The sequence below is a fragment of the Dunckerocampus dactyliophorus genome, chromosome 2 (genome assembly GCF_027744805.1).
Source record: "Dunckerocampus dactyliophorus isolate RoL2022-P2 chromosome 2, RoL_Ddac_1.1, whole genome shotgun sequence".
Taxonomy (NCBI): Eukaryota; Metazoa; Chordata; class Actinopteri; order Syngnathiformes; family Syngnathidae; genus Dunckerocampus; species Dunckerocampus dactyliophorus.
The window spans coordinates 29197501-29223693 of NC_072820.1; the positions used below are offsets into that span (position 1 = coordinate 29197501).

The window sequence follows — 26193 nt, forward strand, 5'->3', positions numbered from 1 at the left end:
GCCTGGACAGCTATGTAGTGGGGCTTGTTTAACCTTTGCCTTGTGGGCAAGCAGGAAGGAGAGACGATGCTGAGAGATGTGTGTGTGTTCTGAGCTGCTGTCTGGTGGCCGCGTTCAATAAATAAAGTTGGCAGAAGAAACAGGAGAAGTTTCCTTCTTTGCTTCGGAGCTGAATAACACTGACAAGTTAACAGACTAGTCGCGAACGGAAAAGAAGACGGCTTTGTTTGTGTTGAATACAGAAGATGAGGACTTTGATGAATTTGTGGATGAGGATTGATGAAAAATAACGTGAGTACATTCTAAAATACTTCAATTAAGTACAACCAAACTCAGTTTTGCTCCCGCTGCCGCATGCATGCTAGCGTATGTTTTTTTTTTTTATTGTAGCGTCGCTGGGAGCACGTCCTGTTCCCAGCCTAATTTGCGGTAATGTTTTGGTGCAAATGCTCTTAAAGTTACATGTTTGACCAGGAAATAACAAGCTCAAAAGAAGACGCCTTTTTTATGTGGAACAACTGACAGTTTGTGTGGATCTTGTGAATGATTGTGACCAGTTATTATTAAGCCTCTAGCTTCCTTTTAGTAAGTAAAAACCTTGGCTATGATTGCACAACATTGTCATGTAGACCTGCAAAGTATACTTGGAAGAACCAGAGGTGAATACATGTATTGCAACTGATGTGAAACTGATGAAGGGTAGGATTAAATAAGCTTTGCTTCTTCCTACTCCTTTTTGAATATGCAAAATTGTGAATTGTACTATGTGATGTGCTACTGTTTGACTCATGCATGTTCAGGATTAAAACCATGAACCATGATAATAACAAGCCTAGTAGTGCTGTACAACTTTTATCCACAGTCCGCAGTGCCCTCTACTGGTCAACATTATTATTATTTTTTCCCTTTTTTTTTCCTCTACTGATCAACATTCAACCTAGACAACCTGTCTATAGAGGCCACCTGTCTATAGCATCCACTTTTGCAGACTCCCTCTAGTGGCCGTTATAGACAAGTTTGACTGTATGTATGTATGTATATATATATATGTGTGTGTGTGTGTATATATATATATATGTGTATATATACACATATATATATACATATATACATACATACATACATATATATACATATATACACATATACACTCACACACACACACACACACACACACACATATATATATCTACATACATATATACATGTATACATAACTTTGCTGATTCATGTGTGTTACATTTAATTTTACAAATTACCGGAAGCCTTTGGTGTGCTCGTCAGGGGGCATGATAGTAGGCAGAAACAGCTCCATGTTGCTGATGGCCTTCTGCATGGCCACGTCAAACACACACAGCAGGGGGCGCCACTCCTCCAGCATCTCCTTGGTGGTAGGCGCAGGGAAATACCTGATGAGTGTAGAAGAAAAGAAGACATCACGCTAAAGTCACGCAAACACGATTGCGGCAGAAGATGAAACTTACGGTCTGCAGCTTTTGACCAAAGCCTTCAAAATGTGCTCCACTGAGCTGTCAACAAAGAAAATGTTGCCAAAGTGTTCAAATAATCAGGAATGGTGTGATCCTTCAACCTATCACGACTCACTTGGGGAACCAGATGAGTCCAAGATGCTCGGTTTTGGAGTAGACCACCCGCTCATACAGTTGGTAGAGCGGTCGCCACGGCAACTGGAGGTCATCTCTGGAAAGCAGTTCCTTTTTCCTGTTTGGAGAGGAAAGTTGTTATTCCCTTATGGCTTGTTCTTAGAGCTACTAAAAGGACATTATGCAGGTTTCTCAATGATATTCGAACCATTTATATAAATGGCCATAATGATGGTCAACATACAGTCATGGAAAAAATGATTAGACCACCCTTGTTTCTTCAATTTCTTGTTGATTGTAATGCCTGATACAGCTAAAGGTACCTTTGTTTGGACAACTATAACAATGACAAAAAATAGCTCATAAGAGTTATATTTTTTGGCAGCACAATGCTATAGCTATTCATGTAAGAACTTAAGTGATTTTGGCTATTATCAAGAAAACCATGGAAGTTGCTAGGTATCAGCTCTTAAATTAAACTCTTATGAGCTATATTTGTTATCATCATTATATTTGTCCAAACAAATGTACCTTTAGTTGTACCAGTCATTAAAATGAATCAATAAACTGAAGAAACAAGGGTGGTCTAATAATTATTTCCATGACTGTAGCTTAGCATAGCAGGACAAACATAATGTGCATTTGTCAGTGATGGACTAGTAAAGGATTAGCTGATCTTGTCTTTTGTGAACTCATCTCCAACATGACCCAGAGAAAATCAAGCTCTAGCCAGGGGCTTCACTTTACTTTTGAATTCAACTGTAAAGTGCTGTATTTAAATTTTACACCTAAAAAAAACACAAAAAATCATCTGAATTATATTATTTGTTTTGGTTTAATCCGCTTATGATTGCAAGAGTCGTGGGTGCTTCCAGCCCAATTCAGTGTGTCGAATTAAAAGAGAAAAGGCATAAAAATTCAATGGCTTTGCTTGGGCCGCGCTAATTTTGTTTCCCCCAAGTTCTGCCCTGCAGTTTTCACGCATAATTCCTGCTAATCGTAGGAAAAAAAACTCAACTCCGCTCAGCTATAGACACTTATTGGAGTAAGATTTGAAAAACCAAGAAGCCCGTCGACTGGAAGGGAAGTTACGCTAAATAGCGATGGATCGAGTTAGAGGAAAGATCCATCTCGCCACGGTGATGTCTGCCGTGCTGTATTCAATCTTTGACATCTACATTATGACGCTGGCATGGTGATGGATACGATTGTCGTGGTAACAACTTCCAGACAAAGGCTACGTGATGAATGTGACACTGCTGCAGCGGAGACATGTCTGATTTAAAGAATGCAAGAAGCAGAGACAGGGTCCTGGATGTTACACTGTAGACTCAACAGAGTTTTGTACACATGTGTGCTTATATATCCACTACACATCAATTCTGCCAGCCTTTGGAAGCTGTTAAGTGTAATACCTGGCTGTTTACCCAAATCCACACTAAAACAGAACTGTCACACCTACTTAAGGAGCTGAATGAGCAGCCGGGCATAGCTCTGCATCATGTGGGGCTCCAGGTCCGGCAGCGTGACCAACTCATACAGCAGCTTGATGAACAGAACGTGGTCTTCCTTGCTGAACCTCCTGCCGTAGAGCTTCAGATACCTGGAGGAGAAGACAGGGGAGGTCAAGTGATGAGTGGGCCAGACTTAAGGGTCAATCCGATGATCGCTTCCTGCCGCTGAACCATATGAACAAAGCACAGCTAAGATTACATGCTGTCAGAAATAGGGGGCATGTTAGAGGCACATTTCAGTTTATGCCATTACCAAAAGAGTACAAGTGTGTTTCTGCAATGTAAAAATCAACATACTCTGATGTGGACAAAGTGAAATAAAGTATGATAAACTTGCATATGTTGTAAATAAAGGATGACAACAAAAAAATGAGACAAATTTGCCTATACCAGAAAGGAAATAACCTAAAAGGCCATTTTACAGCTAGATGAACTTTTTAAAAATATATATATACAGACCTGATCAAAATATTAAGGTCAGTTGAAAAAATGCTAGAATTTGCATTTTGCACATTTGGATCTTAATGAGGTTTTAAGTAGAGCTACAATATGCAAAAGCAAGAAGGGGGAATGAGACAAAAAACATTTTGAAAAAGTAATTTATTGAAAACAACAAACTGAAATAGGCTGTTTATCAGCTGATCATAAGTTTAACACCTGAAGCGCCAGTGTTCCACTGAATGAAAAAGCACCCCAGATCATGATGGGTGCCCCTCCACTGTGCCGGGTAGAAAACATCTCAGGTGGGATCTCCTTGTCATGCCAGTAACGTTGGAAGCCATCTACACTGTAAAGGTTACATTTTTTCTCAGAGAATAAAACTTTTTTCCACTGTCTTTCTGCTCCCAACCTTAGCAGCAATGGCACACTGCGAGAGGCCTTGCTTATGCAGCTCCACAATCCAACCACGTTGAAAAAGAGAAAGCTTCTTAGCTTTACCATCAGGAGGGCATGACAGCGTGAATGCCTGACAGAAAATGAACATTTTTAGCAGATTTTGGCTTTTATAACCTGTGTTCTTAAACTTTTGATCAGGTGATAAACAGCCCATTTCATTTTTTTGTTTTTGTTTAAATTACATGTTCCAAATCTTTTTGTCTCACTCCCCCTTCTTGCTTTTGCATATTGTAGCTCTACTTAAAACCTCATTAAGATCCAAATGTGCAAAATGCTAATTCTATTAATTAATTCTATTCTATAAATCAACTGGTCTTAAGATTTCGATCAGGTCTGTATATATTTGAATTGAGATGGTCTGATTTCATTGCTTTAGCATCACGTTAAAGTAAAAATAAAATAAAAACAGAAAAAGGGGTCCGTATACTGAAAATTAAAGGATGCCGGGGCCACTTTATTATTTATAATTTAAAAATGACAAAAAAAGGTTATATACTTACTGTATATAGAAAGACAAATGTTTATTAATAGATATTGGTATCAACTAGAGATGTTTCGAGGGGTGCCAGGGCTTCAAAGTGCGTGTCGAGTAATGGAGTGGGCCCTTCCGCGAAGCGTGTACCGAGGCTTGATTCATTGGGGGCAGGGGCTGGAAATGATGACGTCCGAAGCCTCGCTGCCCGGCTGTACCACATGACGGATTCGGGAAGTGGTTCAGAATTTAGCGCGATGTTTGAAAGCAATATAAACCCCTCAAGTTTAGACATTAAAATGGGGGGTTTTGTGGAAATTCATTTGAGAGTCAGTCAGCGTTTGGATAGTGTTTGATAGTTTGGAGAGTTTGGTTAACATTAGTTTGGAGAGTTCAGAGAGATCTAAGATTAGATATAGGTATTAAGAGGATGGATTCTCCCTGCCGTGTGAAAGGATATTTTCAAAGGCCGGAGAAGTTGCGTCAAAGAAGAGGAATCGCCTGAAACCAAAAATAGTTGAGAAAGTATTATTTTTTAATTAAAAATCAATAAAAATCTCCCCTGTTTTGTACATCATTGTCCAAGTCACACAAGCATGCATCTTCAGTGCCCTCTTCCAAGTTGCACAAGCACTTTCACTGTCCTCTGCCTGCATAAGCCCATGCCAGGTGACATAAACCATGATGAAACTAGCCATATCACATGATACTAGAAGCATTTATGGACAAGAAAACATTCATAATCTTTTATATATATATACTGCTCAAAAAAATTAAAGGAGCACTTTGAAAACACATCAGATCTAAACTGGGGGAAAAATGATCTTGAATATCTTTCCTGATAATAAGTGGGTGATGTATTAGTAACAAAATGATGCCACATAATTTGATAGAAATGAAAATGATCACCCTATAGAGGGGGAAATCAAAGACACCCCAAAAATGATGCAGCACACTGGTCCATTTTGCCAAAATGTCATTGTAGCAATGTGTGTTTGTGTATGTGTATGTGTATGTGTATATGTATATATATATATATATACACACCAGCAGGTGGTATCGTGTGCACATGAAGCTTCAAGAAATGAACCCTTTCTCAAACCAACTGACTGACTGAAATGGTTCAAAACCTCATAAGGCTGAATGTTGATATTATCATTTCATAACATTTCACTTTATTCTCATATGTCTTTTTGCTCTCCTTTTCTGTTGTATTTCTACAATGTGCCGTGAGCCAATGAAAACAAAGCCTTGGGTCACAAATGGCCCCAAGGCCACACTTTGGATATCAGTGCATGAAACGTTTTTTTGTTTTTTTTAACACTAAAGACACATCTTTCACACACACAAACTTACACAAAACACTTGTCTTGCATGGAAACAATTATACACAATTTTAGATGTATTTTTGCTTGGTAAATACAGTATACTTGATATACAATAACCAAAATGGACGACAATTCCACTTTATCCCAATAATTTAAATATTTATTTTAATGAATTTCCAAATTTTGAAATGAGCGCTCTTTATGGGTTAAGCCACAACTAGCTAGTAAACAATTCAGATGTTTCGCTAGCTAGCTAGCTAGCTAGGTGGTTATGTTGTGCAGGTAATTGGTCAGTTCAAATATTGTTGAGTCATGATGAATGAATTTAAATTATGTTGAATTATGTTGTTTAAAGTACTTACGAGAAGAGCTTCCTGGACCAGAAGGCGACCCCGGGCCAAAGCTCCCTTAGGAGCACAGCTCTGGACAGGTTCCACTTGATGTCCGCCAAAAGTTCCAAGGCCTCTCTGTCCAGCCGGTCCGAGTAAGGCAGCAGCCCATTGTAGACGATCTCCCTCTGAGGGACCAGCACGGAGGGACACGCCGGCTTATGAACACCACCTACGGTCATATCTGACTGCTTGTCGTGTACAGACGTACAGAGACACGATACGGCTAATGATGTGCTGTCATGGAAGTGCTGTGGGTAGCTGGGCGACGACTTAATCTGCTGCTGAGTCCACGTAGCCACACTGGGTCGGAAGGTAGGTAATCAACCGGGGAGGGAAGAGAGGGGGAAAGTGTGTCACGGCTAATTGAGTTCAACACAGCGGGTGGGGGAGAGGAGAACCCGGGGCTTGCTGGAAGCCATCCGTTGACCCGTAGTTTCAGGTGCTGCGTCGCCTATGGCTACGTCATCACGCACGAGAGTGCCCAAAAAAGTTTGCCCCAAACTAAGATGCTTTTAATTGAGGCGGGCGATACTACAAATGTTGGTATCGACCCGATCCCAAGTAAATACAAGACCAGTATAGCCGATACTTCATACTTTTTACATTTTTCATATACACATTTTTCAAGATAACTGAATGATTTAGTGCTGTGGTCTCCAACGTTTTTTATTGTGGGAGCTACTTTTGCAAAATGAAAATGGCCAACTAATTTTTGTAACATTTATTTTCATAGGTTATTTCAACCCAAACAAACCAAATATGTTTGTTTTACCAGAACATTAACAAAATTCTCGTATCCACAACTCACATTTTGTATCAAGTCAAGTACCAGACTTGATGGCTGGAACAACAGGCTTTTATTGCAGGTTTGAATTATCTGAGAACAGGCACGATCGTCCCTCACACGGTCTACTGTTACGGCCGTAACCCACGACAAATTAAAATTTAACTGTGAACCCTGACGTCACTTCCTGTCCGCTAGCACTGGAACACATGTACAGCAACGCACACAAGTCTTATTTATGTCTTAAATGGCTTATTTTAATGATATTTAGAAGGTCATAAACAGGTTTTCTATGCTCTAACTATGAAAATATTCCATTTAAAAATAAGGAATCCTACTTCGCGGAAATTTACTTACCACGGTTAGGCCTGGAAACCGTGATACACAAGGGATTAATGTACAATATATTTGAACAACACACAAAAACACATATATTTGTGATATTTGATCAGATACTGAAACTATCCTCGTATGGATGATATCAATATTTGTCAATCTGTCCACCTCTAATTTAATGTTAATAGTCCCTTGCTCATAAACTTGCTCATCTACTATCTATAGTAGAAAATGTTGAAATGTTCCAAACTACAATCCCAGAAGGTGTGTTTGCAGGCTAATCTGTCAAATATTACGATCATGGACCAGTAACTGGATTACTGTCTCTCTACTGTTCTACTGACCCTGAACTGACTGACTGATAAACCAATCTACTTATCTATCTATACAAAATAAAGTAGACTCTGCAGGCATTCATTTATTGTTTTTAATCCCTAAGGTGCATTCAGGTCCATGCATCACCGGGCACAGATAAGGCACTTTGAATGCGATGCATAATTTCTTTGTTTATATCTTAATTTGGCCGCAATTTAATGGGTTAAATCTCAAAAGTATGTCTATCTACTGCATGCATAGCCTCAACCTTCTCCTCTCTTGAGTTCCTCGTGTTGTCTTCCTTGTAAATCCTTTTACTTTAAGCCCGCATAATTCTCTGACCACAACATGCTTAGAGCCGTGCATATAGTCTGGTTGTGAGGAGGATTTAGCAGCAGGGGCGGACCTACCATCAAGGCAAAGTAGGCAATCGCCTTAGGCCCCCAATCAGCACGGGCCAGGGCCACCACAGCCAGCACCACCCCCAACTATATCCATGTATGATTATGTTAGCATACTAAACAAATAACAGAACAAAAAAGAAAGCCACTTGAAAGTTAAATTCATATTATCTGCCCCCCCCTCTCCCTTACACTACAATGGACTTTTCAATGATGACGAAAGACTGAGAAGCCAGGAATTTATGTGTGCCAGTCCAGTAGGTGGCGGTAATGTGCCTTTAAGTTGGTTTGCCAACCGCCATTAAACATCGAAGAGGAAGAAGTTGTGAGTTTGTGAGAAGCTAAGTGTGAAGCGGCTTAAAATGAAGCAAACTTATCAGAGCGAGTCCGAGAAGAGGAAACGGCGAGAGGACGCCAAAAAATATATCGCCTCATTACCGGAGGTCTTAAGATTCTTTACAGTGTCAGTAGAAAAAAATGTCAACGAGCCAGTGCTAACTACAGTACCTCGGAGGTGGAGTTGCAGAGACCAACACCTCACCTATGTGCAAATTCCAGTGAGAAGTGTTGGAGATGAAATTCTCTGCAACCTACTAAAGGTCAAAAGGACCACTTTAGAAAATTAATTAAGTCGATTTTGCCTCCCCTTACGTGTTCTCCAGTTATGAGAAGGAAAGAAGACTTCAATTTACACAATGTATTGGAAAATAAATCAGAAAAACTAATTTCACATTCTTCGGATATCCGGGTTAGCTGTCCCTCCTAATGTCCTCATCTGGCTTTCTGACCAGAAGGAGTGAGAGCCGCCCCGATCGCTAGTCCCCTCTGCCTTTTTATAATTGTTTTCCTCAGACCATCGGCACCAGATAACTTTCTCCCGGATTTTTTGCCAAAGCTTGTGTGACGCCAGCAGGTGATAGTCGAAACCTTTGCTGATCCAATAACACTTTTCCTGCACGAACAGCACATACTTCTCCCCACATGTCTCAAGGCTCAACTTAGACTCTGTTTTTGTGCCCTTATCTAGCTGCTGCTGGTAGTGACTGGCCTTCGCTGATAGTACACTATGTGTGAGCACGCATTATTTCTGTTTGACCTTTGACACGCTTCAAACAGTTGTTCATCTACTCAGCTAATTATTTAATAAAGCCCTATTTCTATGAACTACTTGTAATCACTCACTCGTTTAATCATAAAACAATACTGTACTTATATTAAGGCACTCAGTTAATAATTCAATTAATAAACATCAATGCAAACAGTTATTCTAAAATCTACTTGTAATAAATATTTACTCACTCAGCTAACAAGTTAATCAAACAATATTATCCCACAGAAGTTACAGCAACAAGTAGGACTTTCTTTCTTTGACATTAATGCAATGATAAACATGGACAACAATATGGATGTACTTCAACAAGATAATGAGCATCCACTTTATGCATTGTACAAATATGAAAAACCTCAATTTTAATTCTCTCCCAAGGAAGGCATGGACATGAGGAGAAAGCAAAGGTTTGCAAAGATCACTTGTGTTTATGTCTGTGAGATAGCGAGACAGAAACAGAAAGAGTTTGTGTTCAAAGAGAGAGGGGGTGTTCATGTGTCTCTTTGTCTCACACACAGTAACATAAGTCATCTTTGCAAACAATTGATTTCTCCCCATTCCCACGCCTTCCTCCTGACACAGTGTATATGACTGTTGGCATATATTGTTTAGCAGTTGCTTTTGTTACATTAGAATTGTTCATCTTCACCCTCAATACATACACACAGTCTCTTTCTCTTTCTCTCTGAAACACACACGCACGCATCTGTTGTGATGATGTCTGGGTTGTGTTTGTTCAGAATAAATATCTGGCATTTTGACTACACTGGTTTTACATGTGAGACTTTATTCTCTCATTCTGTTCACCCCGTATTAATGTAGTGCAAGGTTGTATATTGATAGGGGCCTTTGAGGCTGCCTTTCCTGCTTTTGTGTGTTAAAAAAACATATGAAGAGGGCCCCTGGCTATGTTCGCCTTAGGCCCCCAAATTGCTAAGTCCGCCACTGTTTAGCAGTACTGCATGATACAACAGCATGGCCCTTTGTGTCATCTGCTCAGGACGTAGGGAAGACTTTCTTCGAGATTTTGGAGTTTGATGGGGTTCGTCAGCAACAAACACATACAAAAGCATGCCTTTACAGAAATTGAACAGAAAAGCGCCTTCTTCAACTTGTTTCCATAAATACAATTGTCTAAAATGTCCTGCTAAGATAAAAAAAAAATAACACTCAAGGGGTCTGGTGATTGGCTGAATAATTGATTAGCAGGTGTACATCTGCAAATAGAGCATTTATCGGAATTGTGTGCGTGTGTGTTGGCATGGCCACAGTCGCATGCAAGCATGTGTCCATGCATCTGTGCACTGATGGAATAAATGATTCAGGATGATGATGGTGATGCATCTTTGACTCAGCAGGAGAGCGAGAAAGGAAAAGACCAGATGATCCCGCTGGACGTGGATGTTTTTCTAATCCATACATGCTCATTTTCAACAGGAATTTTACCAGTGATGTCATTTTAAAAAAATATTGGAAAAAAGTCCACACACGATGTAAGTCTGTGTATGTGTGTGTGTATTGATGTCTAAATGGAGCATTCCCAGACACTTTCATTTAGCTCTTCTCTCTCTCTCTAAACCAGGGATCTTCTACTAAATTGTTTCAGGGGTCACATTTTCAGAAAGCTAAGGACCCAAGGATCATTCTTACCATACTTTGTATGTAATGTTAATGCTAGGCTCTGTATCTTAAAACTGTCAAAAAATGGCCAACACAGTCATAAATAAAGTACTACATTAAAATAAAAACATTATGTTAACACTAGTTACACTAGCTGTGCTGTTTTTAAGGACCTACTGCAAAAATACTAGTCAGAGATCGTCTATACAACAGGAATGCTCTGCTGCTTTAAAAGGACATACTGGGGAAAAAACTAGCAAAGTGGGGTAAGCGTACCCCCAGGGGTACGGCAATTGTAATGGGGGTACGTGAATAAAAATAAAAAACAATTAGTGCCCAACACTCACAATTGTGAGTGCGCCTGAATACCTCACAGCGCAACGGAGAACGGAGCAGAAAGCAGGAAGGACACTGCACACGATGTGTTCATTGCTCTGTGTGCAATTATGGCGTCACATCACTAAAAATATTGGAGGGAGTATACACAGAAACGAGCATAAAAACTGAAACTGAAGAGGTAAAAAATAATACTGTGGGGAGTAATATTCTTATTGTGGACACATAAAAAAGTAAGAGGGCACACACAATTAAAATGCTCACTCACTTTTGCAAAATCACCTCTGACTTTCTGATTTCCACGCACGCTTCTGTTTTCTGCACTCTCGATTCTGTTTTCTGCTTGCTCTTGAATTTCAGATTTGAAGTTATTAAACCCTGAAGTATATTGACGTAGCGGGATGATTTACAATATAGCCAAGCTAATATACAGCAGCAGAACAAAATGGCATTTTAAAAAATAAAAAAGAGAATAAGTAAAATAATAACCATTTAAAAATTAATTATTAAGTATTGAGAGCCAGTGTAAGAATGGAAACATTATTCACAATTTACACATACGTCAGTGGACAAAAAAAGTGATCAAATTCAAGCCCTTCAAACGGAAGAATGCCAACATCAAACTGGAATAAAAGATATGTAGGATGATTACTTACTTTATCTATTTATCAGTGCTCATTTGAAACTTTATCAAAATGTAACCAAGCAAAATAAACATTTTGACCCAGAATTACTTTAAAATTAACCAATTAACTATGTTCAATATTTGCAAAAGATATGCTGGATGATTACTTATCTATGTACTAGTGCTCATGTGAAATATTATCCAAAATGTGACCATGCAAAATACACAATTTTGACCGAAATTACTATAAAATTAATACCAATTAATTTTGCTCAATATTTCAAGTTAACTGATATCAAAAGATGTGTGTTTTTTAAGTGTGCTGGAGTAGGGGGTACATGGCTTCATGTCAAAAAGTTTTGATAACCACTGGTCTATATGACAAGACGAGTGCTCTGCTGCTTTTAAGGATCTACTGCAAAAACAATAGTCTAAGATCTGCTATATGACAGGAACGCTCTTCTGTTTTTAAGGACATACTCCAAAAACACTAGTCCAAGATCCTTTACATGACAGCCGCACACTGCTGTTTTTACTAACCTGCTGCAAAAATGCTCTGCTGCTTTAAAGGGGTGGAAAACAATAGCAAAAGATTGTCTATATGACAGGAGGAGTGTTCTGCTTCTTTGAGGACCTACTGCAAAAAACAATCGTCAAAGATCCTCTACATCAAGGGTTCTCACACTTTTTCAGCCTGTGAGCTATTTTTAAAATGACCAATTCCCAAAGATCTACCTCCTACGATAAATATAGAAAATATATATATTTACTATATTTATAAAAAAAATATTTAAGTACGTATTTATGTACGTTATACATGTATATCAGGGATTCACACACTTTTTCAGCATGCAAGTTACAAGTCAAAATGATCTACCTCTTTCTATAAAACATATAATATATATCAAATCTAACTGGCAAACTTTGAAATACTATTGTAAATATGAATGATTAGTATTTTACATTCACATTTTCAAAGTTTACAGGTCATCAAAGTAGTTGCTATCACAATTAAGAGCGAATCAAGAGGGGAGCTTAATGTCACCTGACTGATGTCATATGACATCTGCAAAGTGATGTTTACACGATCGACCCAAACCTTGGCAATCTACCGGTAGCTCGCGATCCACGTAATGGGCACCCCTGCTCTATATGATGCCAGGAGCGGTCTTGTGTTTTTAAAGACTTACTCCAAAACACTAGTCCAAGATTTTTACATGACAGGAGTGCTCTGATGCTTTTAAGAACGCACTGCCAAAACGCTAGTCAAAGATCCTCTATATGCCAGAAGCAGTTGCTGTGTTTACCTACTTATTGCCAAAACAGTAACATTTGTTGAAGATGCTCTATGTGACAGCAGCCTGCTGATGTTTTGGGGGACCTAGTGTCAAAACCCAAACATCCTCTATATGACAAGCGCTGTTTTTAGGAATCTACAGCAAAAGTCTTAGTTTTGCGGTCTGGTGTGATGTCATTCACGTGCCCGGTTTGGCCCAGGGGCTGCCAGATGATTAGCAACACATCCAACCAACTGTTCATGCAGACAGATGGGACTATAAGCCCATCCCCTCCTCTTTCTCTCTCACTGTAACACCATGACAACTTTCTGCTGAACACTCAGAGCTTGTTCACCTCTCTGATTTCTCTTGGCGTCCTTGTCTCGCGTGGACACACCAGCGACTACATCCTCCTCTGACCAAGACGCCGAGGTGTGGAGGACACTAGGAAACAAGGAGACAAGGGAAGACATTGTGACGGAGGACTTTAAACGTGAGGAGGGATGAGTTGGTTGGCCATGCTCTTGTGTGCAGCAGCTGCAGGTATATTACACGCGCACACACACACGCACACGCAGGTCACTTCATTAGGTACACACACTCCTCCTGTGCAGGTGTGTGCGTCGAGGGGGTCGCCAACATGACATCAGCAGTGTGTCGTCACCCGTGTGAGGACGTGGTGCAGATGCTCACCGAGATCCACGACATGCATCTCATCACCAGAAACCTGCTTGGAGATCTGGACAGAGTGGTGAGACAAATTACAATTTATTACCTCCATCAAGGAAGGTCTGTTTACACTTTTTGTCATATCAACCATTTTTTTTTTTAGGATGGGTATTTTTTTATTCATTCTTTATGTAGCTCTTTCAAGGATCTTCCACATTAAAGTTCTAATCTCTGTAGTCATCTACACCAGGGGTATCCAAACATTTTCCACAGAGGGCCGCATACTGAAAAGCAAAGATGTGGGGGGGCCAAATGTATTTTTCAATTTTGTAAAAAAGGTAAAAAAAAAACTTTAGATATATTTAAAAACAAAGCTTTGTGTTATTATTTATTAGCAGAGGTGTGAACTCAAGTCAGGCTTGAGCATTTTTTAATGACAAAATGTGTAGATATACGCACCATGAATGAATAATAATGAAAGGTGATGGATAGTACAGTTGGAATCAGAAGCATGGTCTCGCCTTCAGGCTGGTCGTCAGGCAACTGCCACAACCACCCTTTTGTCTCCTATGATGCCACCCCATCTCCTTTAGCGGTGGTATGCAGCTGTGCTGCTTAGCAGGCTTCTGTGTCATACTGGCCAGCGTTTCTCCAAGCCGCGTCTAGATAATTCATACTGCTTACCTGAATCATATATTAACTTGTGTTCACCTCACTGCAGGTTTTGAGGTCAGACTGCAACAAAAATGACTGCCACCATCTTGTTACATCTGCGTGCGTTGCTGTACATTTCACATTACTAAATTATTATCGGCTTGAGTTTGGTCTTCTGTGAAAAAATGTCTATGCAGGGCTATGGATACTGAATTGAAAATAAGCAGGATAGAAATCCACTTTACAGCCACTCATGTGACAAATGTTAAAGCCTTGGTGGAGGTCTGCCCCTTCTGGGTGTTCTTGTTGTAGTCATTTGGAGTTACAGCCTCAGCAAAAAGTGACATTTTAGCATTGAAATCCTGACTGGTAACATCCCAATGCCGTGATGTTGCCAAGCTGAGGTTTGTGGAGAAATGGATGCGGCCGAAATAGAGCGCAGTGTAAATGGAACATGTATTAACATCCTTCTCCTGGCACCAAATACTGCCAGTGTCATTTCTAAAAAAGAATAGCGACAGTGTTGCCTTTCTGGCCGCAAATCCCCGTTTCACCGCTCCAGCATAAGCCAGAGCTTATAAGCGGTGAGATCTAAGAAAACAGCAAATATCTATTAAGTAATTTTCATGCCTGGAGGAAACTCGACCTCTGTTTTTGTCTCCTCAGTTGAGAGAAAATGAGGAGATGCGCATAACTTTGGCTGGACTTGGCGGCATAAACGACGAACACCATCTCAGCAGAGACGGCGAGGTGTTGTGTGTGCAGGACGGACGGATGTACGAGCACGGCGAGGACTGGGACGTGGACAGCTGCACGTCCTGCGCCTGCCAGGTCCATGCATGCACACACACACTCAACAATGTTTTGATGTAGCAGTGGAAAAGTGGCATGCAAATGCCCAATTTGGAGTGAGGACACTGTCAGAGAAGTTATTTAACAGGATATAATATTGTACTGCAATGCAAAAAGAGATGATGGTACTTTAGTCATCTCATTAGGACAAGCTTGTCCAATTTTTTTCCAACAAGGGCCACAGACAGGAAAAAAGATTTATTTTCTAGAATATGCGAAGGACAAAAAAAAACACAAATGCCCAAAAATTGCAAAATGGCCATGGGACAGCAATTTGGACACCCCTGCATTAGGGCTTAGCAGGCAGAATTTAAAATAAAAAAAAAACCCTCAAAGATGATAAAATGATTTTTACATTTACATTTTACATTAATTAAGAAATAGCAAAAATTGCCAGGTGGAAATAAATAATTGGTTTAGATAAAATAATAAACAAATATTTTAAAAATACAAAAAAATATGATAAGGTAAAGCCCCACAGTGGCCAAGTGGTTAGCATGTCACTCTCCAGGGTGTACCACGTCTCTCACCCAAAGTCAGCTAGGATAGGCTCCAGCATACCCCCGCAACCCTAGTGAGGATTAAGCCACATAGATAATTAATGAATAAATGAAAAGGTAGAAACAAATTCGGAATTTTAAAAATTCGAATTAAATAGTTGGTTTTGAGTAAATATTTTAAAAATACAAAACATGATGAGGAAAAAAATAAATGGGTTTTCAAAAAGGAAATTTAAAAAATGGATTGATTTTTAATAAAGTTTATAAAAAATATTTTTCAAATTTCCCCCCAAAAATTATAAGGTAATAATTTGGTTCTAGTAAGCCCAATAATAAGTTTTAGATAATAATAATATATTATATTTTGCCCCTATATTATATAAATACAATAATAGAAAGACCTTAATAGTGTCAATTAAAATAGAGCATAATTATCCTGAAAGCTGAATTTATATGAATCTAATTAAATGATGCATATGTGCCGGCAGTCATGCAGTGGCATCTGTTACTGTATATACTGTACTACATACACTACTTATTGTTAAATGTATTTCCTTCCTGAGACGTTTTTTTTTTTTTTTTTTAAATAACATTATTCCTGTCATGACCTCATTCCTCAAGCTAACATCTGGCCAAAACAGATTTACACAGATTTTTTTCCCACTTACAATATGAATACTTTTTCCTTTGGTCTAGTATGGAAGGGTGCTGTGTCATCAGGCGTCCTGTTCTCCGGTGTCCTGCATCAATCCGTCCTTTATGGATGGGGAGTGCTGCCCAGTCTGCCTCAGTGAGTCATGACATAAAATGATTCTGCAATGTCCAACTCAAAAAGTGAGTCTTGACTAACAACCAACATGTGTGCTTGTGTACGTGAAGACAAAGCAGATGGCTGGTCCCGATGGTCCGAGTGGACCGAGTGCTCGGCGACCTGCGGGCGTGGAGGGCAGCGAAGGGGCCGATCCTGCAACGGCGACGTGGCGTCCTGCACCGGGCCGTCGGTTCAAACCCGTGGCTGTACACTGATCAAATGCGAGGGCGATGGTACGCTCATGTAACACACATTGACAGTTTATTTTTCTTCCTGTTTGATTGACTGAGCACATGTTGTCCAAGGACTTTGGTTCTGTGAGCGCTCCACGTGAGGGCCAACATTTTGAACCTCACTCAAAATGGATTTTAGAGATGGCTAGACACTAATTGAAACCATGTTTTTGCTCTCCGGCTGTATACACAACGCTGAGAGGATGTGACGTGTGAAGAATTCTGCTTTCATTTTTAGAGCACGCTGACGGTAACTGGGGGCTTTGGTCCCCTTGGTCTCCATGCACCACCACATGTGGACGGAGTAACATTGCGCGGGTCAGACGGTGCGACCATCCGCCACCACGGAAGGGAGGCAGAAGGTGCAAGGGCACGGCCTTAGAGATGCAACCTTGCAACAACACACTCTGTCCAGGTTGGTACACGCAAGTTACAAAGTAGACATGATTACATGTCACATGGTGTGTGTGTGCAGTTGCAGGAGGCTGGACGGCCTGGTCAGAATGGGGTCTGTGCTCAAAGTCATGTGGGGGAGGCCTTCTGAGTCGGGAGAGGAAGTGTTCCAACCCTGCCCCACAGTATGGTGGGAGGCCGTGTTCTGGAGACACTACGGACTACGAAGCATGCAATAAGCAACCGTGTCCTTTAGGTAGGCGCTAACTTCCTTAGCCTAGAGCAGTGGTTCCCAAACTTTTTACAGCCGCGTTCCCCTTCAGACATTTGACCTGAAGCCATGTACCCCCTACTCCTGGACATTTAAAAAACAACCCTTTTTATCTAAATTAACTTGAAATATTGAACATAATTACTTGGTTAATTAATTTTATAGTAATTCCAAGTCAAAAATGTGTATTTTACATGGTCAAAAAGCCTATTATTAGTATGAACGTTGCTCTTTGATATTTTCTTTTGATGTTGTTTTTAGTTATAATTTTCCAAATATTTGTTTCTCATGACTTAAAAAAAAAAAATTCTTTCATATTTCAACTCTTCGCTACTAAAATGACATTATTTTTCCTCATAGTATTACGAGTTTCTTTTTTTTCCTCAAGAATATGCTTTTTCTTCTTGCAATATTTTGACTTTACAGCTTGTTTCCATTTCTGGTTTGTTTCTCATAATGTTACGACTTACTTACGACTTCTTTTCTTTAATATTCCAATGTTATGCTATTAAATTTACATTTTTTTTCCTCATAATATTGCAGCGTTATTCTTGTAAAAAACTTTTTTCACGTAATATTATTACTTTATTCTTGTAAAATTACTGCAGATTTTTCCATTTTTTATTGTTTTTTTTTGTTGTTTAAAAAAAAATAGTTTTCTTGTTAAATTATATTTTTAGAATGTGCTGCAGGCCAATAAAAAAACAGCTGCACTTTGGACACCCCTGATTTATGGTATGTTTCAACGCTTCCCCTCTGTACTGCTCCTTCTGTACTTTCACTACATCATGGAGAGCACCAGGGCGTGCGTATCATCCAGCTTTGCTTTCTGACAGCTGTGTAGACAGAGTTCAAATTTGCAACATTATATGTTACCTCATTCACATGAAATTCAAGCTCCATTGTGTGTTTTCAGACCCGTGTTTGCTGTTGAGTCCGTGCTTTCCTGGTGTGGCGTGCTCATCAAGTGGTGATGGCGCCTGGCAATGTGGACATTGCCCGGTGGGCTCCCACGGCAACGGCACTCATTGTGAAGATGACAACGAGGTAAAGTGAGTCAAATAAAGATGATGTTTGTGCCAAATCAACACTTGTCGGTGTGTCTCTGCAGTGTGATGTGGCGGGCGTGTGTGTTACAGAGTGCGTTAACACAGACCCCGGCTTCTTCTGTCGGCCGTGTCCTCCTCGTTACAAAGGCAACCAGCCCTTCGGTCTCGGGCTGGAGGAGGCCCAAAGGAACCATCAGGCATGTTTTTACCTCCTCTGAATGTTTCCTGACGGTTGTGATTGGAGCATCTCTCCACTGTGGTTGTGCAGGTGTGTGAGCCGTACAACCCGTGCAAAGACAACACGCACACCTGCCACAATCACGCCAACTGTGTGTACCTGGGCCTGGCGTCAGAGGTCTTGTACAAGTGTGTGTGCGCTGTCGGGTTTGCGGGCAACGGCTTTCTCTGTGGTGAAGACGCCGATTTGGATGGCTGGCCCAACAACAGACTGACCTGCAAAAAGAATGCAACGTATCACTGTCAAACGGTAAACAAACAGCAACCTGCTCCATTATTTTTACTTCTGGTGGAAAGTGATGTAACTAATGAGCCTGGCTGCAGGATAACTGCCCCACAGTGCCAAACTCAGGACAGGAGGACCTGGACGTGGACGGACAAGGCGACGCCTGTGATCCCGATGATGACAACGATGACATCATCGATGAACGGGTGCTTTATTAAATGGTTCCCTTTCACTTTCCCCAAATGCCACATCGCTACATGCTTTGTGTTCCGCAGGACAACTGCCCACTGGTGTACAACCCTCGACAGTTCGATGCTGACCGGGATGGTATCGGAGACCGCTGTGACAACTGTCCCTTTGATAGCAACTCGCTGCAGACGGATACTGATGGAAACGGCGAGGGGGACGCTTGCAGTATTGACATCGATGGAGATGGTAGGAAGGTGTTTACAGTCTTGGACAGGATGTGAGCTCACCCCTTACATTTCAGCAATCCATCTTGTCAAGGGGCGACACTGTAGAAAGTAAACTTACTGTAGAGTAGTCAGTGTACAGCTTGCATAGCAGTACACATTTACTGAATATGAGTCAGCACGCAGCCATTATTTTCTAAATTGTGAGTACACGTCACAGTGAACATGTCCAAATTGTGTTGTTGGTGTGAAATTAGTGTGAGCACTATTGTTATCTTAATCCTCTTTGGCATGGAATTGAGAAGGTTTTTACTGGAATGCTCTTCACTCCTAACTTGGGTTCGACACCCTGTGCTCCTCCACCTTCCAGTAAACGTGGAATTCATGTTTCCCTCAATGAACCGTAGCTTCCCAGTGCATGGAGGACTCGTGTATTCTCAGACCATGACGCTACCACCATTATGCTTGACTCTGGACACAATTACCTTGCTAATCACTTGACAATAACTTCATCTTTAGTGGATAGCAAATCTATACTGTACTGCTGTACAAGCTGAACACTGACTCCTCTGAAGTACAGTAATATTTAGAGAATAGCAAACCTGTTTAAGACCTTCTAAATCCATTTAAAAATGATTAAAGCCCAATAGACATGAAATAACACCCCTATAGTCACCTTTATACTCTTATTACCCAATATAGTACACATATAACAAAAAATAAGACATAACAGACTCACAGATGGCATTCCTTGTTCCTCAACAATGTAACATTCCTGACACCTAGTGACTAGTCTAGAGTACTACATATTACATCTTTAATTGTGTTTTCAGAATGCCTTCTAATTGTATTTTTGTTCATTCAGCCATTTTTATGCTTGAAAATGCAACAAAACAGCAATAATTTACTCATTAATTTATTTTTAAAACTGTGATAGAGTGAGCCGCGAAATTCAAAACCGAAGTTTATGTCCAACTTTAATTTCTACAGTGCGGTGGCAAAAATGCTTGCAGGAATGTAAACTGATCTCAACGGGTGTTCATTTCTTTCCAGAGGTTCCAAATGATCGTGACAACTGTCCGTTTGTCTACAACACTGACCAGAGAGACACTGACATGGACGGTGTCGGGGACCAGTGTGACAACTGTCCCCTTCTCCACAACCCGCAACAGGTAAGGACAATGCATAACCGGTGTATGCAAGTACATCACAGGTATTTTGTTTGTGCCGGTAGCTGGATTCCGACAGCGACCTGGTGGGCGACATGTGCGACAACAACGAGGACATCGACGAGGACGGCCACCAAAATTCTCTGGACAACTGTCCCTACGTGGCCAACAGCAACCAGGCCGATCACGACCGTGATGGCAAGGGGGACGCCTGCGACCATGACGACGACAACGACGGCGTGCCGGACGACAGAGACAACTGCAGGCTGGTGGCCAACCAGGAGCAGGCAGACACTCATGGTTAGCGTTGAGAGGCATCTTCTTCACTTTCCTGTCAACAAATAATGCTTTCCTCTTAGGGGATGGCATCGGAGACGCCTGCTTTGACGACTTTGACAAGGACAGCATTCCAGACGCGCTAGATCCGTGTCCTCTCAACCAAGATATTAAGTACACAGACTTTCGGAAGTTTCAGGTGGTACTGTTGGACCCTAAAGGCACCACCCAGTCTGACCCACTGTGGGTGATCCGCAGCCAAGGCACTGAGCTGCTGCAGACAACCAACTCGGACCCTGGCATTGCTTTAGGTAAACGCCATCAAATTCACACTCACTAAATGTTGATAATCAGAAATGTTTAAACAGGATATGACAAGTTCAACGCGGTGGACTTCAGTGTGACCTTTTATGTTAACACCAACCGAGATGATGACTACGCCGGCATCGTCTTTGGCTATCAGTCCAGTCGACGCTTCTACGTCGTCATGTGGAAACAGGTTTGCCCTCTATACATTGACTACCTTTATTTTGACAGTATGTGCAGTGCAGTATGCCAGCATTCTGGCTTACAGTGTAAAGCTAATTAGTTGTATTTAAAGGAAAACTGCACCTTTTTTTTAATGTTGCCCATCATCCACAATCCTTATGTGACACATATGTCTTTCTCTTTTCGGTGCGTTCTAAAGATATAAAAGCAGCTAAAAAAGACACAGCTAAGAATGCACTAATGCAGGGGTCCCCAACACAGTGCCCGCGGGCACCAGGTAGCCCCCCACGACCACATGAGGCGCCCGCAGGTCTGCTTTTCATTCAGGTTTTCAGTTAATAATGAAAGAACAGTAGAAAGAAATGTATTCTGAAACATAAGATGTGAGTTGTGGATACCAGCATTTTGTGAATGTTTTGGTAAAACAAGCATATTTGATTTGTTTGGGTTGAAATAAGGTATGAAAATCATTTCTACAAAAATGAGTAGCTCGTGGCCATTTTCATTTTCTAAAAGTAGCTCTCACAAGGAAAAAAAGTGGTGACCCCTGCACTAATGGGAAACATTCTGCCTATAAAGCCTTCTGAAAAAAACTCCAAAAAGCGGCAACAACATTTACATAGAATTTGACGTGCACATTAACTAAGCAACAGCAAACATTGTTATTATTATTATTAACATATTATTATTAACACAACTTACTATTAACGCCGATCGAGCTATTTTACTGGCATATTGACACCTTGCCACCCCGCATCAGCTAGCTATTAGCCGGCTACTAGCTTCTCCACACACTCGCCCGCAGAGCATCAGGCCACTACCAAAAGGTAACGCTACATATTGGAGCTGCCGCTACTGCTGCTGCTGCTTTTGTTTGGAAAAGTTAATGCTAGGTGTAGGCTTTCGTTTCTATTTTTCTATGTGAAGACAATGCGCCCAGGAAGGACGTTCCGGTAATGCTTAAAAGGACCAAAATACGGCATAATACTGAAAGTATTACATGTTATGAAGAATGTGCCTGTTACTACATGGTTACAGCATGTATATAAAACCATAAAACCTTGTTGGAGGTTTTTGGAGGTGTTTTAATAGCAGGCTTTGTAAGCGGCATTGATGTGGCCCATTACGTGCAATAATGAGCTGCCTCTTTTTATCTGTTTTTAGATCTTTAGAACGCGCAGACATGTCTGACATAAGTATTATGGATGATGGGCAAATTTGGGCAAATTTGTCAAAATATGCACCTCTACTGTGTTGCCTTGAAATTTCTCATGCACTTCTACAAAACACCCACTGTAACCTTGGCGTTTTTAGCCCAATCACCATGACATTTGGTACACATCTTTAGGTGACTGACAAGAACATGTTTGTAAAATCTGAGCTATGTTGGTTGAAAAACATAGCCACCATCAAGCAAAATGGCTTTGCAAGGTAACAGGCGGGACTTGTCCATAAGTCATTGACCATTTGTCAAATGATTATAAAACTTTGAGGATATCTGTGGTGGTGCCACACATGCCATTTGCAGTCAAAACCGTGGGGCGTCCTCATTTTTTGCATTACTATCAAACCTTGTTTTTTGTACGCCCCGGTTTTAGTATGATTTGCTTTTCGTCAAAAAATGTCGCTAAAATTTTGCCTTGGTTTTCATAGACTGTCTCAGTTGTCGTATAATATTGCACTTAACTATTCCATTTGCCCAGTATTGTATTATTCTGCAAAACTATGTCCCCTAACAAAGCACTTTATGTGTTGCTGACTCAATGTCCGTGCATTTTTTATTGAATGCGACTGCTAAATAACGCACCATGGGGCCAAAGAAAGTGGCGAGTGCCAATTTAAAAAAAAAAAAAGGTGAGAAAAACTATTGAATTTCATCTTGCCAGGATGTACGGGAAGTCTGCATCAGTGATGAATTTCATCCATTCATCATTTATAATGATTTCACATTGTTTTCTGCATGTAAAATTATAATTAGTCTCTATAAAAATGTATTTTTTGTTACTATTTTTGGGATCGATTGGATTTTTTTCCAATGGGAAAGATTATCTCGGTTTTCGTACATTTCAGGTTTTCATCAGACCTTTTAGGACGAATTGCCGAAAAGTGATCTTCCACTGTATAAATATTTCCAACGGACATGCTTGGAAAAAGCTTGTTGTTTGGTAGAATTTGTAGGGAAAAATTTGTACTGCAAAGAAAAAAAAACTAAGGCTCGTGGAATATGCTGGACAGCAGAGGACAAGGAGAGACAGCAGGTACACATTCAAGCTGCTCAAACATTAATTTTGAAATTCAACCACAACTCTGTATTAAATATAAAATACGCTATTTCACTACAGCGCCCTCTGCTGCTTCATATGCACTTCCTTTGCACCCTGAAAAATCTTAGCATCATAAAGACAATTTAAAGCCACATGTGTATATTATAGCTTTTGTTAAAATGTCAACTCTGACTCACTTCCACTCCTCTCCTTTTCAAATTCTGAGAACAGGTGTCTCAGGCCTACTGGGAAAAGAAACCGTCCAAAGCTTTCGGAACGGCAGGAGTCTCCATTAAACTCGTCAACTCCACCACAGGACCAGGGGAATATTTGCGCAATGCTCTGTGGCACACCGGGAACACCCGAAACCAGGCATGAGTCAACTGCTGAGTACCATGGAAAGATCTCTTCTACTCGTCTCAATTTTTTTTTGTCTGTCTCAGGTGCGAACATTGTGGCACGACCCCAACAAAACAGGCTGGAAGGACTACACGGCCTACCGCATGCACCTCATCCACAGACCCAAAACGGGGTTCATCAGGTGATGTCGTCACATTTCACTGTCATCTTCTAACATGGAGGCAATGTGATAGTGATTAGGAGTCATTTAGAAAACATCCTTGAGTGTAAACACCAGAAATGAAATGTGAACAGGATATGTCCAAAGTTCAAACTTTCACTACTTGGCCGACTTCTCATGTTGTTTGGGGGGAGGTGGTGTACTTTCACCATGAGCTGTCGGTCAGCTTGATGATGATGGTGGTGGATGGCGTCCAAATTTTTAAAGCTGGAAAAACAACTTCCTCCAAAGTCCCCCCCTTAACTACAACATGGGGCGTAGAGGTACGCCATGATCACTGTTCGGCTTAAAGGTGATGGTACAGTTTATTGTATGTTGTTGTATGTATGTGTATTTATGTAAGACATTGGTCAGCAACCTTTTTGAGACCAATATCCCTGGTCTTGGCCGTGAACCAGCACAAGATCTACCACCCCCACAAACAAGCAGGATATACAGTAAATATATACATATAGATCTGCTGAGAACATTTTATATATATATATACACAATATATGCTTTGTTATTATTGGTTGTTGGTTTCAACATTTCAGCTTTTTCTAATTGAGCCTTTTGCTGTATTTTTATCATTTTTTATGTTTTTTAAAATTGTATTTTGTTTCTGCAGTGATGCAATGACAAATGAGCCATGGGCCGCAAATGGCCCCTGAGCCGCACCCCTAATTTTGTGGCTTTTGGTCTGGGTTGAGCTTGTACTGTCGGCTTCATGAGCAAACCACAACCATTTGGCTTGCTGGCTCAGTAGTGGGCGAGTGATGCAGATTGAGGAGAGAGGGGCTGGTCAATGCACTACAACAGTCAGCCTTTAATGAGCTGCGTCGTCGTGGCTCAAAGATTTTTTGGAGGTGCACGTCTATGGAGTTATTTTTGTGCCCTAACACTGAGGTAGCAAATGCAGACTTTGAGCCCTATTAACGTGCAATAATTACTGGTGTGTGCACATGCCCTTGGCTGCAGCACGCTGTCACTCCCTCCCTTTGCTGCTCAACCTTTTTGCTGGGGGGCGGGGGGGGGAGTCGGTGTATGAGGAGAGCCATTGTTCTACTGTTCCTCTGGCACGGTTTTGGGGACTGGACTCCTTGCTGGGGCTCGTGGGTTGCTCGCGGTGAGGCATACGGGCGTGTTCAGTGGTCAAAATGCGTGCCTGTTGGTCGCTCTCCAGGAGGGCAGCCGCACTGATGTAAGAATAATTTTTTTTTTCTAATATTCTCGTGATCGACCGGCAAAGTCGACCAGTAGTTTGCGATTGACCGGTTGGTGACCCCTGCTCTAGAATCACTATGAAGTACTGCAGATCATATCTATACAGACAGACATTATGGTGCCCCAAGAGGCAGTAAGTGGTACTGCAGGTAAAAATATACGGTAAAACCATGACGCCCCTACAGGCACTAAGTAGTACTGCAGAACAAACTGTAAATATCTTATGAGTTGTGTACTTAAGTTTATTTTACCAGGAAACATCAACAATTATTTGATAAAATAGTCCAGATTAATCAAAATATTGCAATGTCTACATAAATGGTTTCATTAAATGACATTTGAGGTTAATATGCAAACTGATGGCGAGGCTGTGCTTGGACAACAGGGTGGTGGTGTACGAGGGCAGGGAGATTCTCTCAGATTCGGGCGCTGTATACGACCACACCCTGGCCGGGGGCCGATTGGGACTTTTTGTCTTCTCTCAGGAACACGTCCTCTTCTCTGACCTGAGATACGAGTGCAGAGGTAAAGAAGAAATCCATCCTGCCTGCTCACTCCTTCTGCATTTGCAGTGCGTCGTCTAAAACATGACACTTTTATCTGATATTTTGGCTTTTTCTGTCCTCAGACAACTGAAATGTTTCCCGTGATGTTCAAGAAACCTCCAGGCGCTCTCTGAGACTGGGCCACCAAACAACACAATCACAAAGATACATCCTCTTCTATATCAGCTTTTTATGGATTCAAAGCCATTTGCTGTATTTTAACATCTTTTCACTAAAGGTTGTAAATAATTATTTATTGCCAGAAATGGGCTGTGACGGTGAATGCAAGAATCGTACATGTAGACATGGGACATTTCATTAGGTACACCTGTACAATCTATAGACCAGGG

General features: G+C 40.9%; 2 protein-coding genes across 4 annotated transcripts in view; one reads left to right on the forward strand and one right to left on the reverse strand.

Moving 5' to 3' along the window:
- The window catches only part of psme4b (proteasome activator subunit 4b), a 47408-nt gene extending 40768 nt beyond the window's left edge, over positions 1–6640 (reverse strand). For both annotated transcript variants that reach the window (XR_008566614.1, XM_054758195.1), the window contains exons 1-5: positions 6178–6640; positions 3067–3207; positions 1606–1722; positions 1485–1529; positions 1260–1409 (exon numbers count right to left, since the gene is read on the reverse strand). Coding sequence is in view for 1 of the 2 variants with exons in the window: in XM_054758195.1 (XP_054614170.1) it covers positions 1260–1409; positions 1485–1529; positions 1606–1722; positions 3067–3207; positions 6178–6386 (662 nt within the window). In the remaining variant the exon portion in view is untranslated. The remainder of the gene's footprint in view (positions 1–1259; positions 1410–1484; positions 1530–1605; positions 1723–3066; positions 3208–6177) is intronic.
- LOC129170506 (thrombospondin-2-like) lies at positions 6191–26109 on the forward strand. Of its 2 annotated transcripts, XM_054758224.1 has the most exons (21): positions 6191–6519; positions 13410–13552; positions 13624–13760; positions 14999–15163; positions 16381–16474; positions 16564–16728; positions 16967–17143; positions 17204–17377; positions 18309–18439; positions 18504–18638; positions 18710–18928; positions 19003–19110; positions 19180–19339; positions 20371–20489; positions 20552–20786; positions 20846–21073; positions 21131–21261; positions 23747–23887; positions 23959–24056; positions 25684–25823; positions 25927–26109. In XM_054758224.1, exons 2-21 carry the CDS (start codon positions 13513–13515, stop codon positions 25932–25934), a joined length of 2805 nt encoding a protein of 934 aa, XP_054614199.1. In that variant the 5' UTR covers positions 6191–6519; positions 13410–13512; the 3' UTR covers positions 25935–26109. The 2 variants fall into 2 exon arrangements, with proteins under 2 accessions (XP_054614199.1, XP_054614189.1); XM_054758214.1 differs by lacking the exon at positions 25927–26109 and having other exon boundaries at positions 25684–25889.
- Positions 26110–26193: the final 84 nt, after the last annotated feature.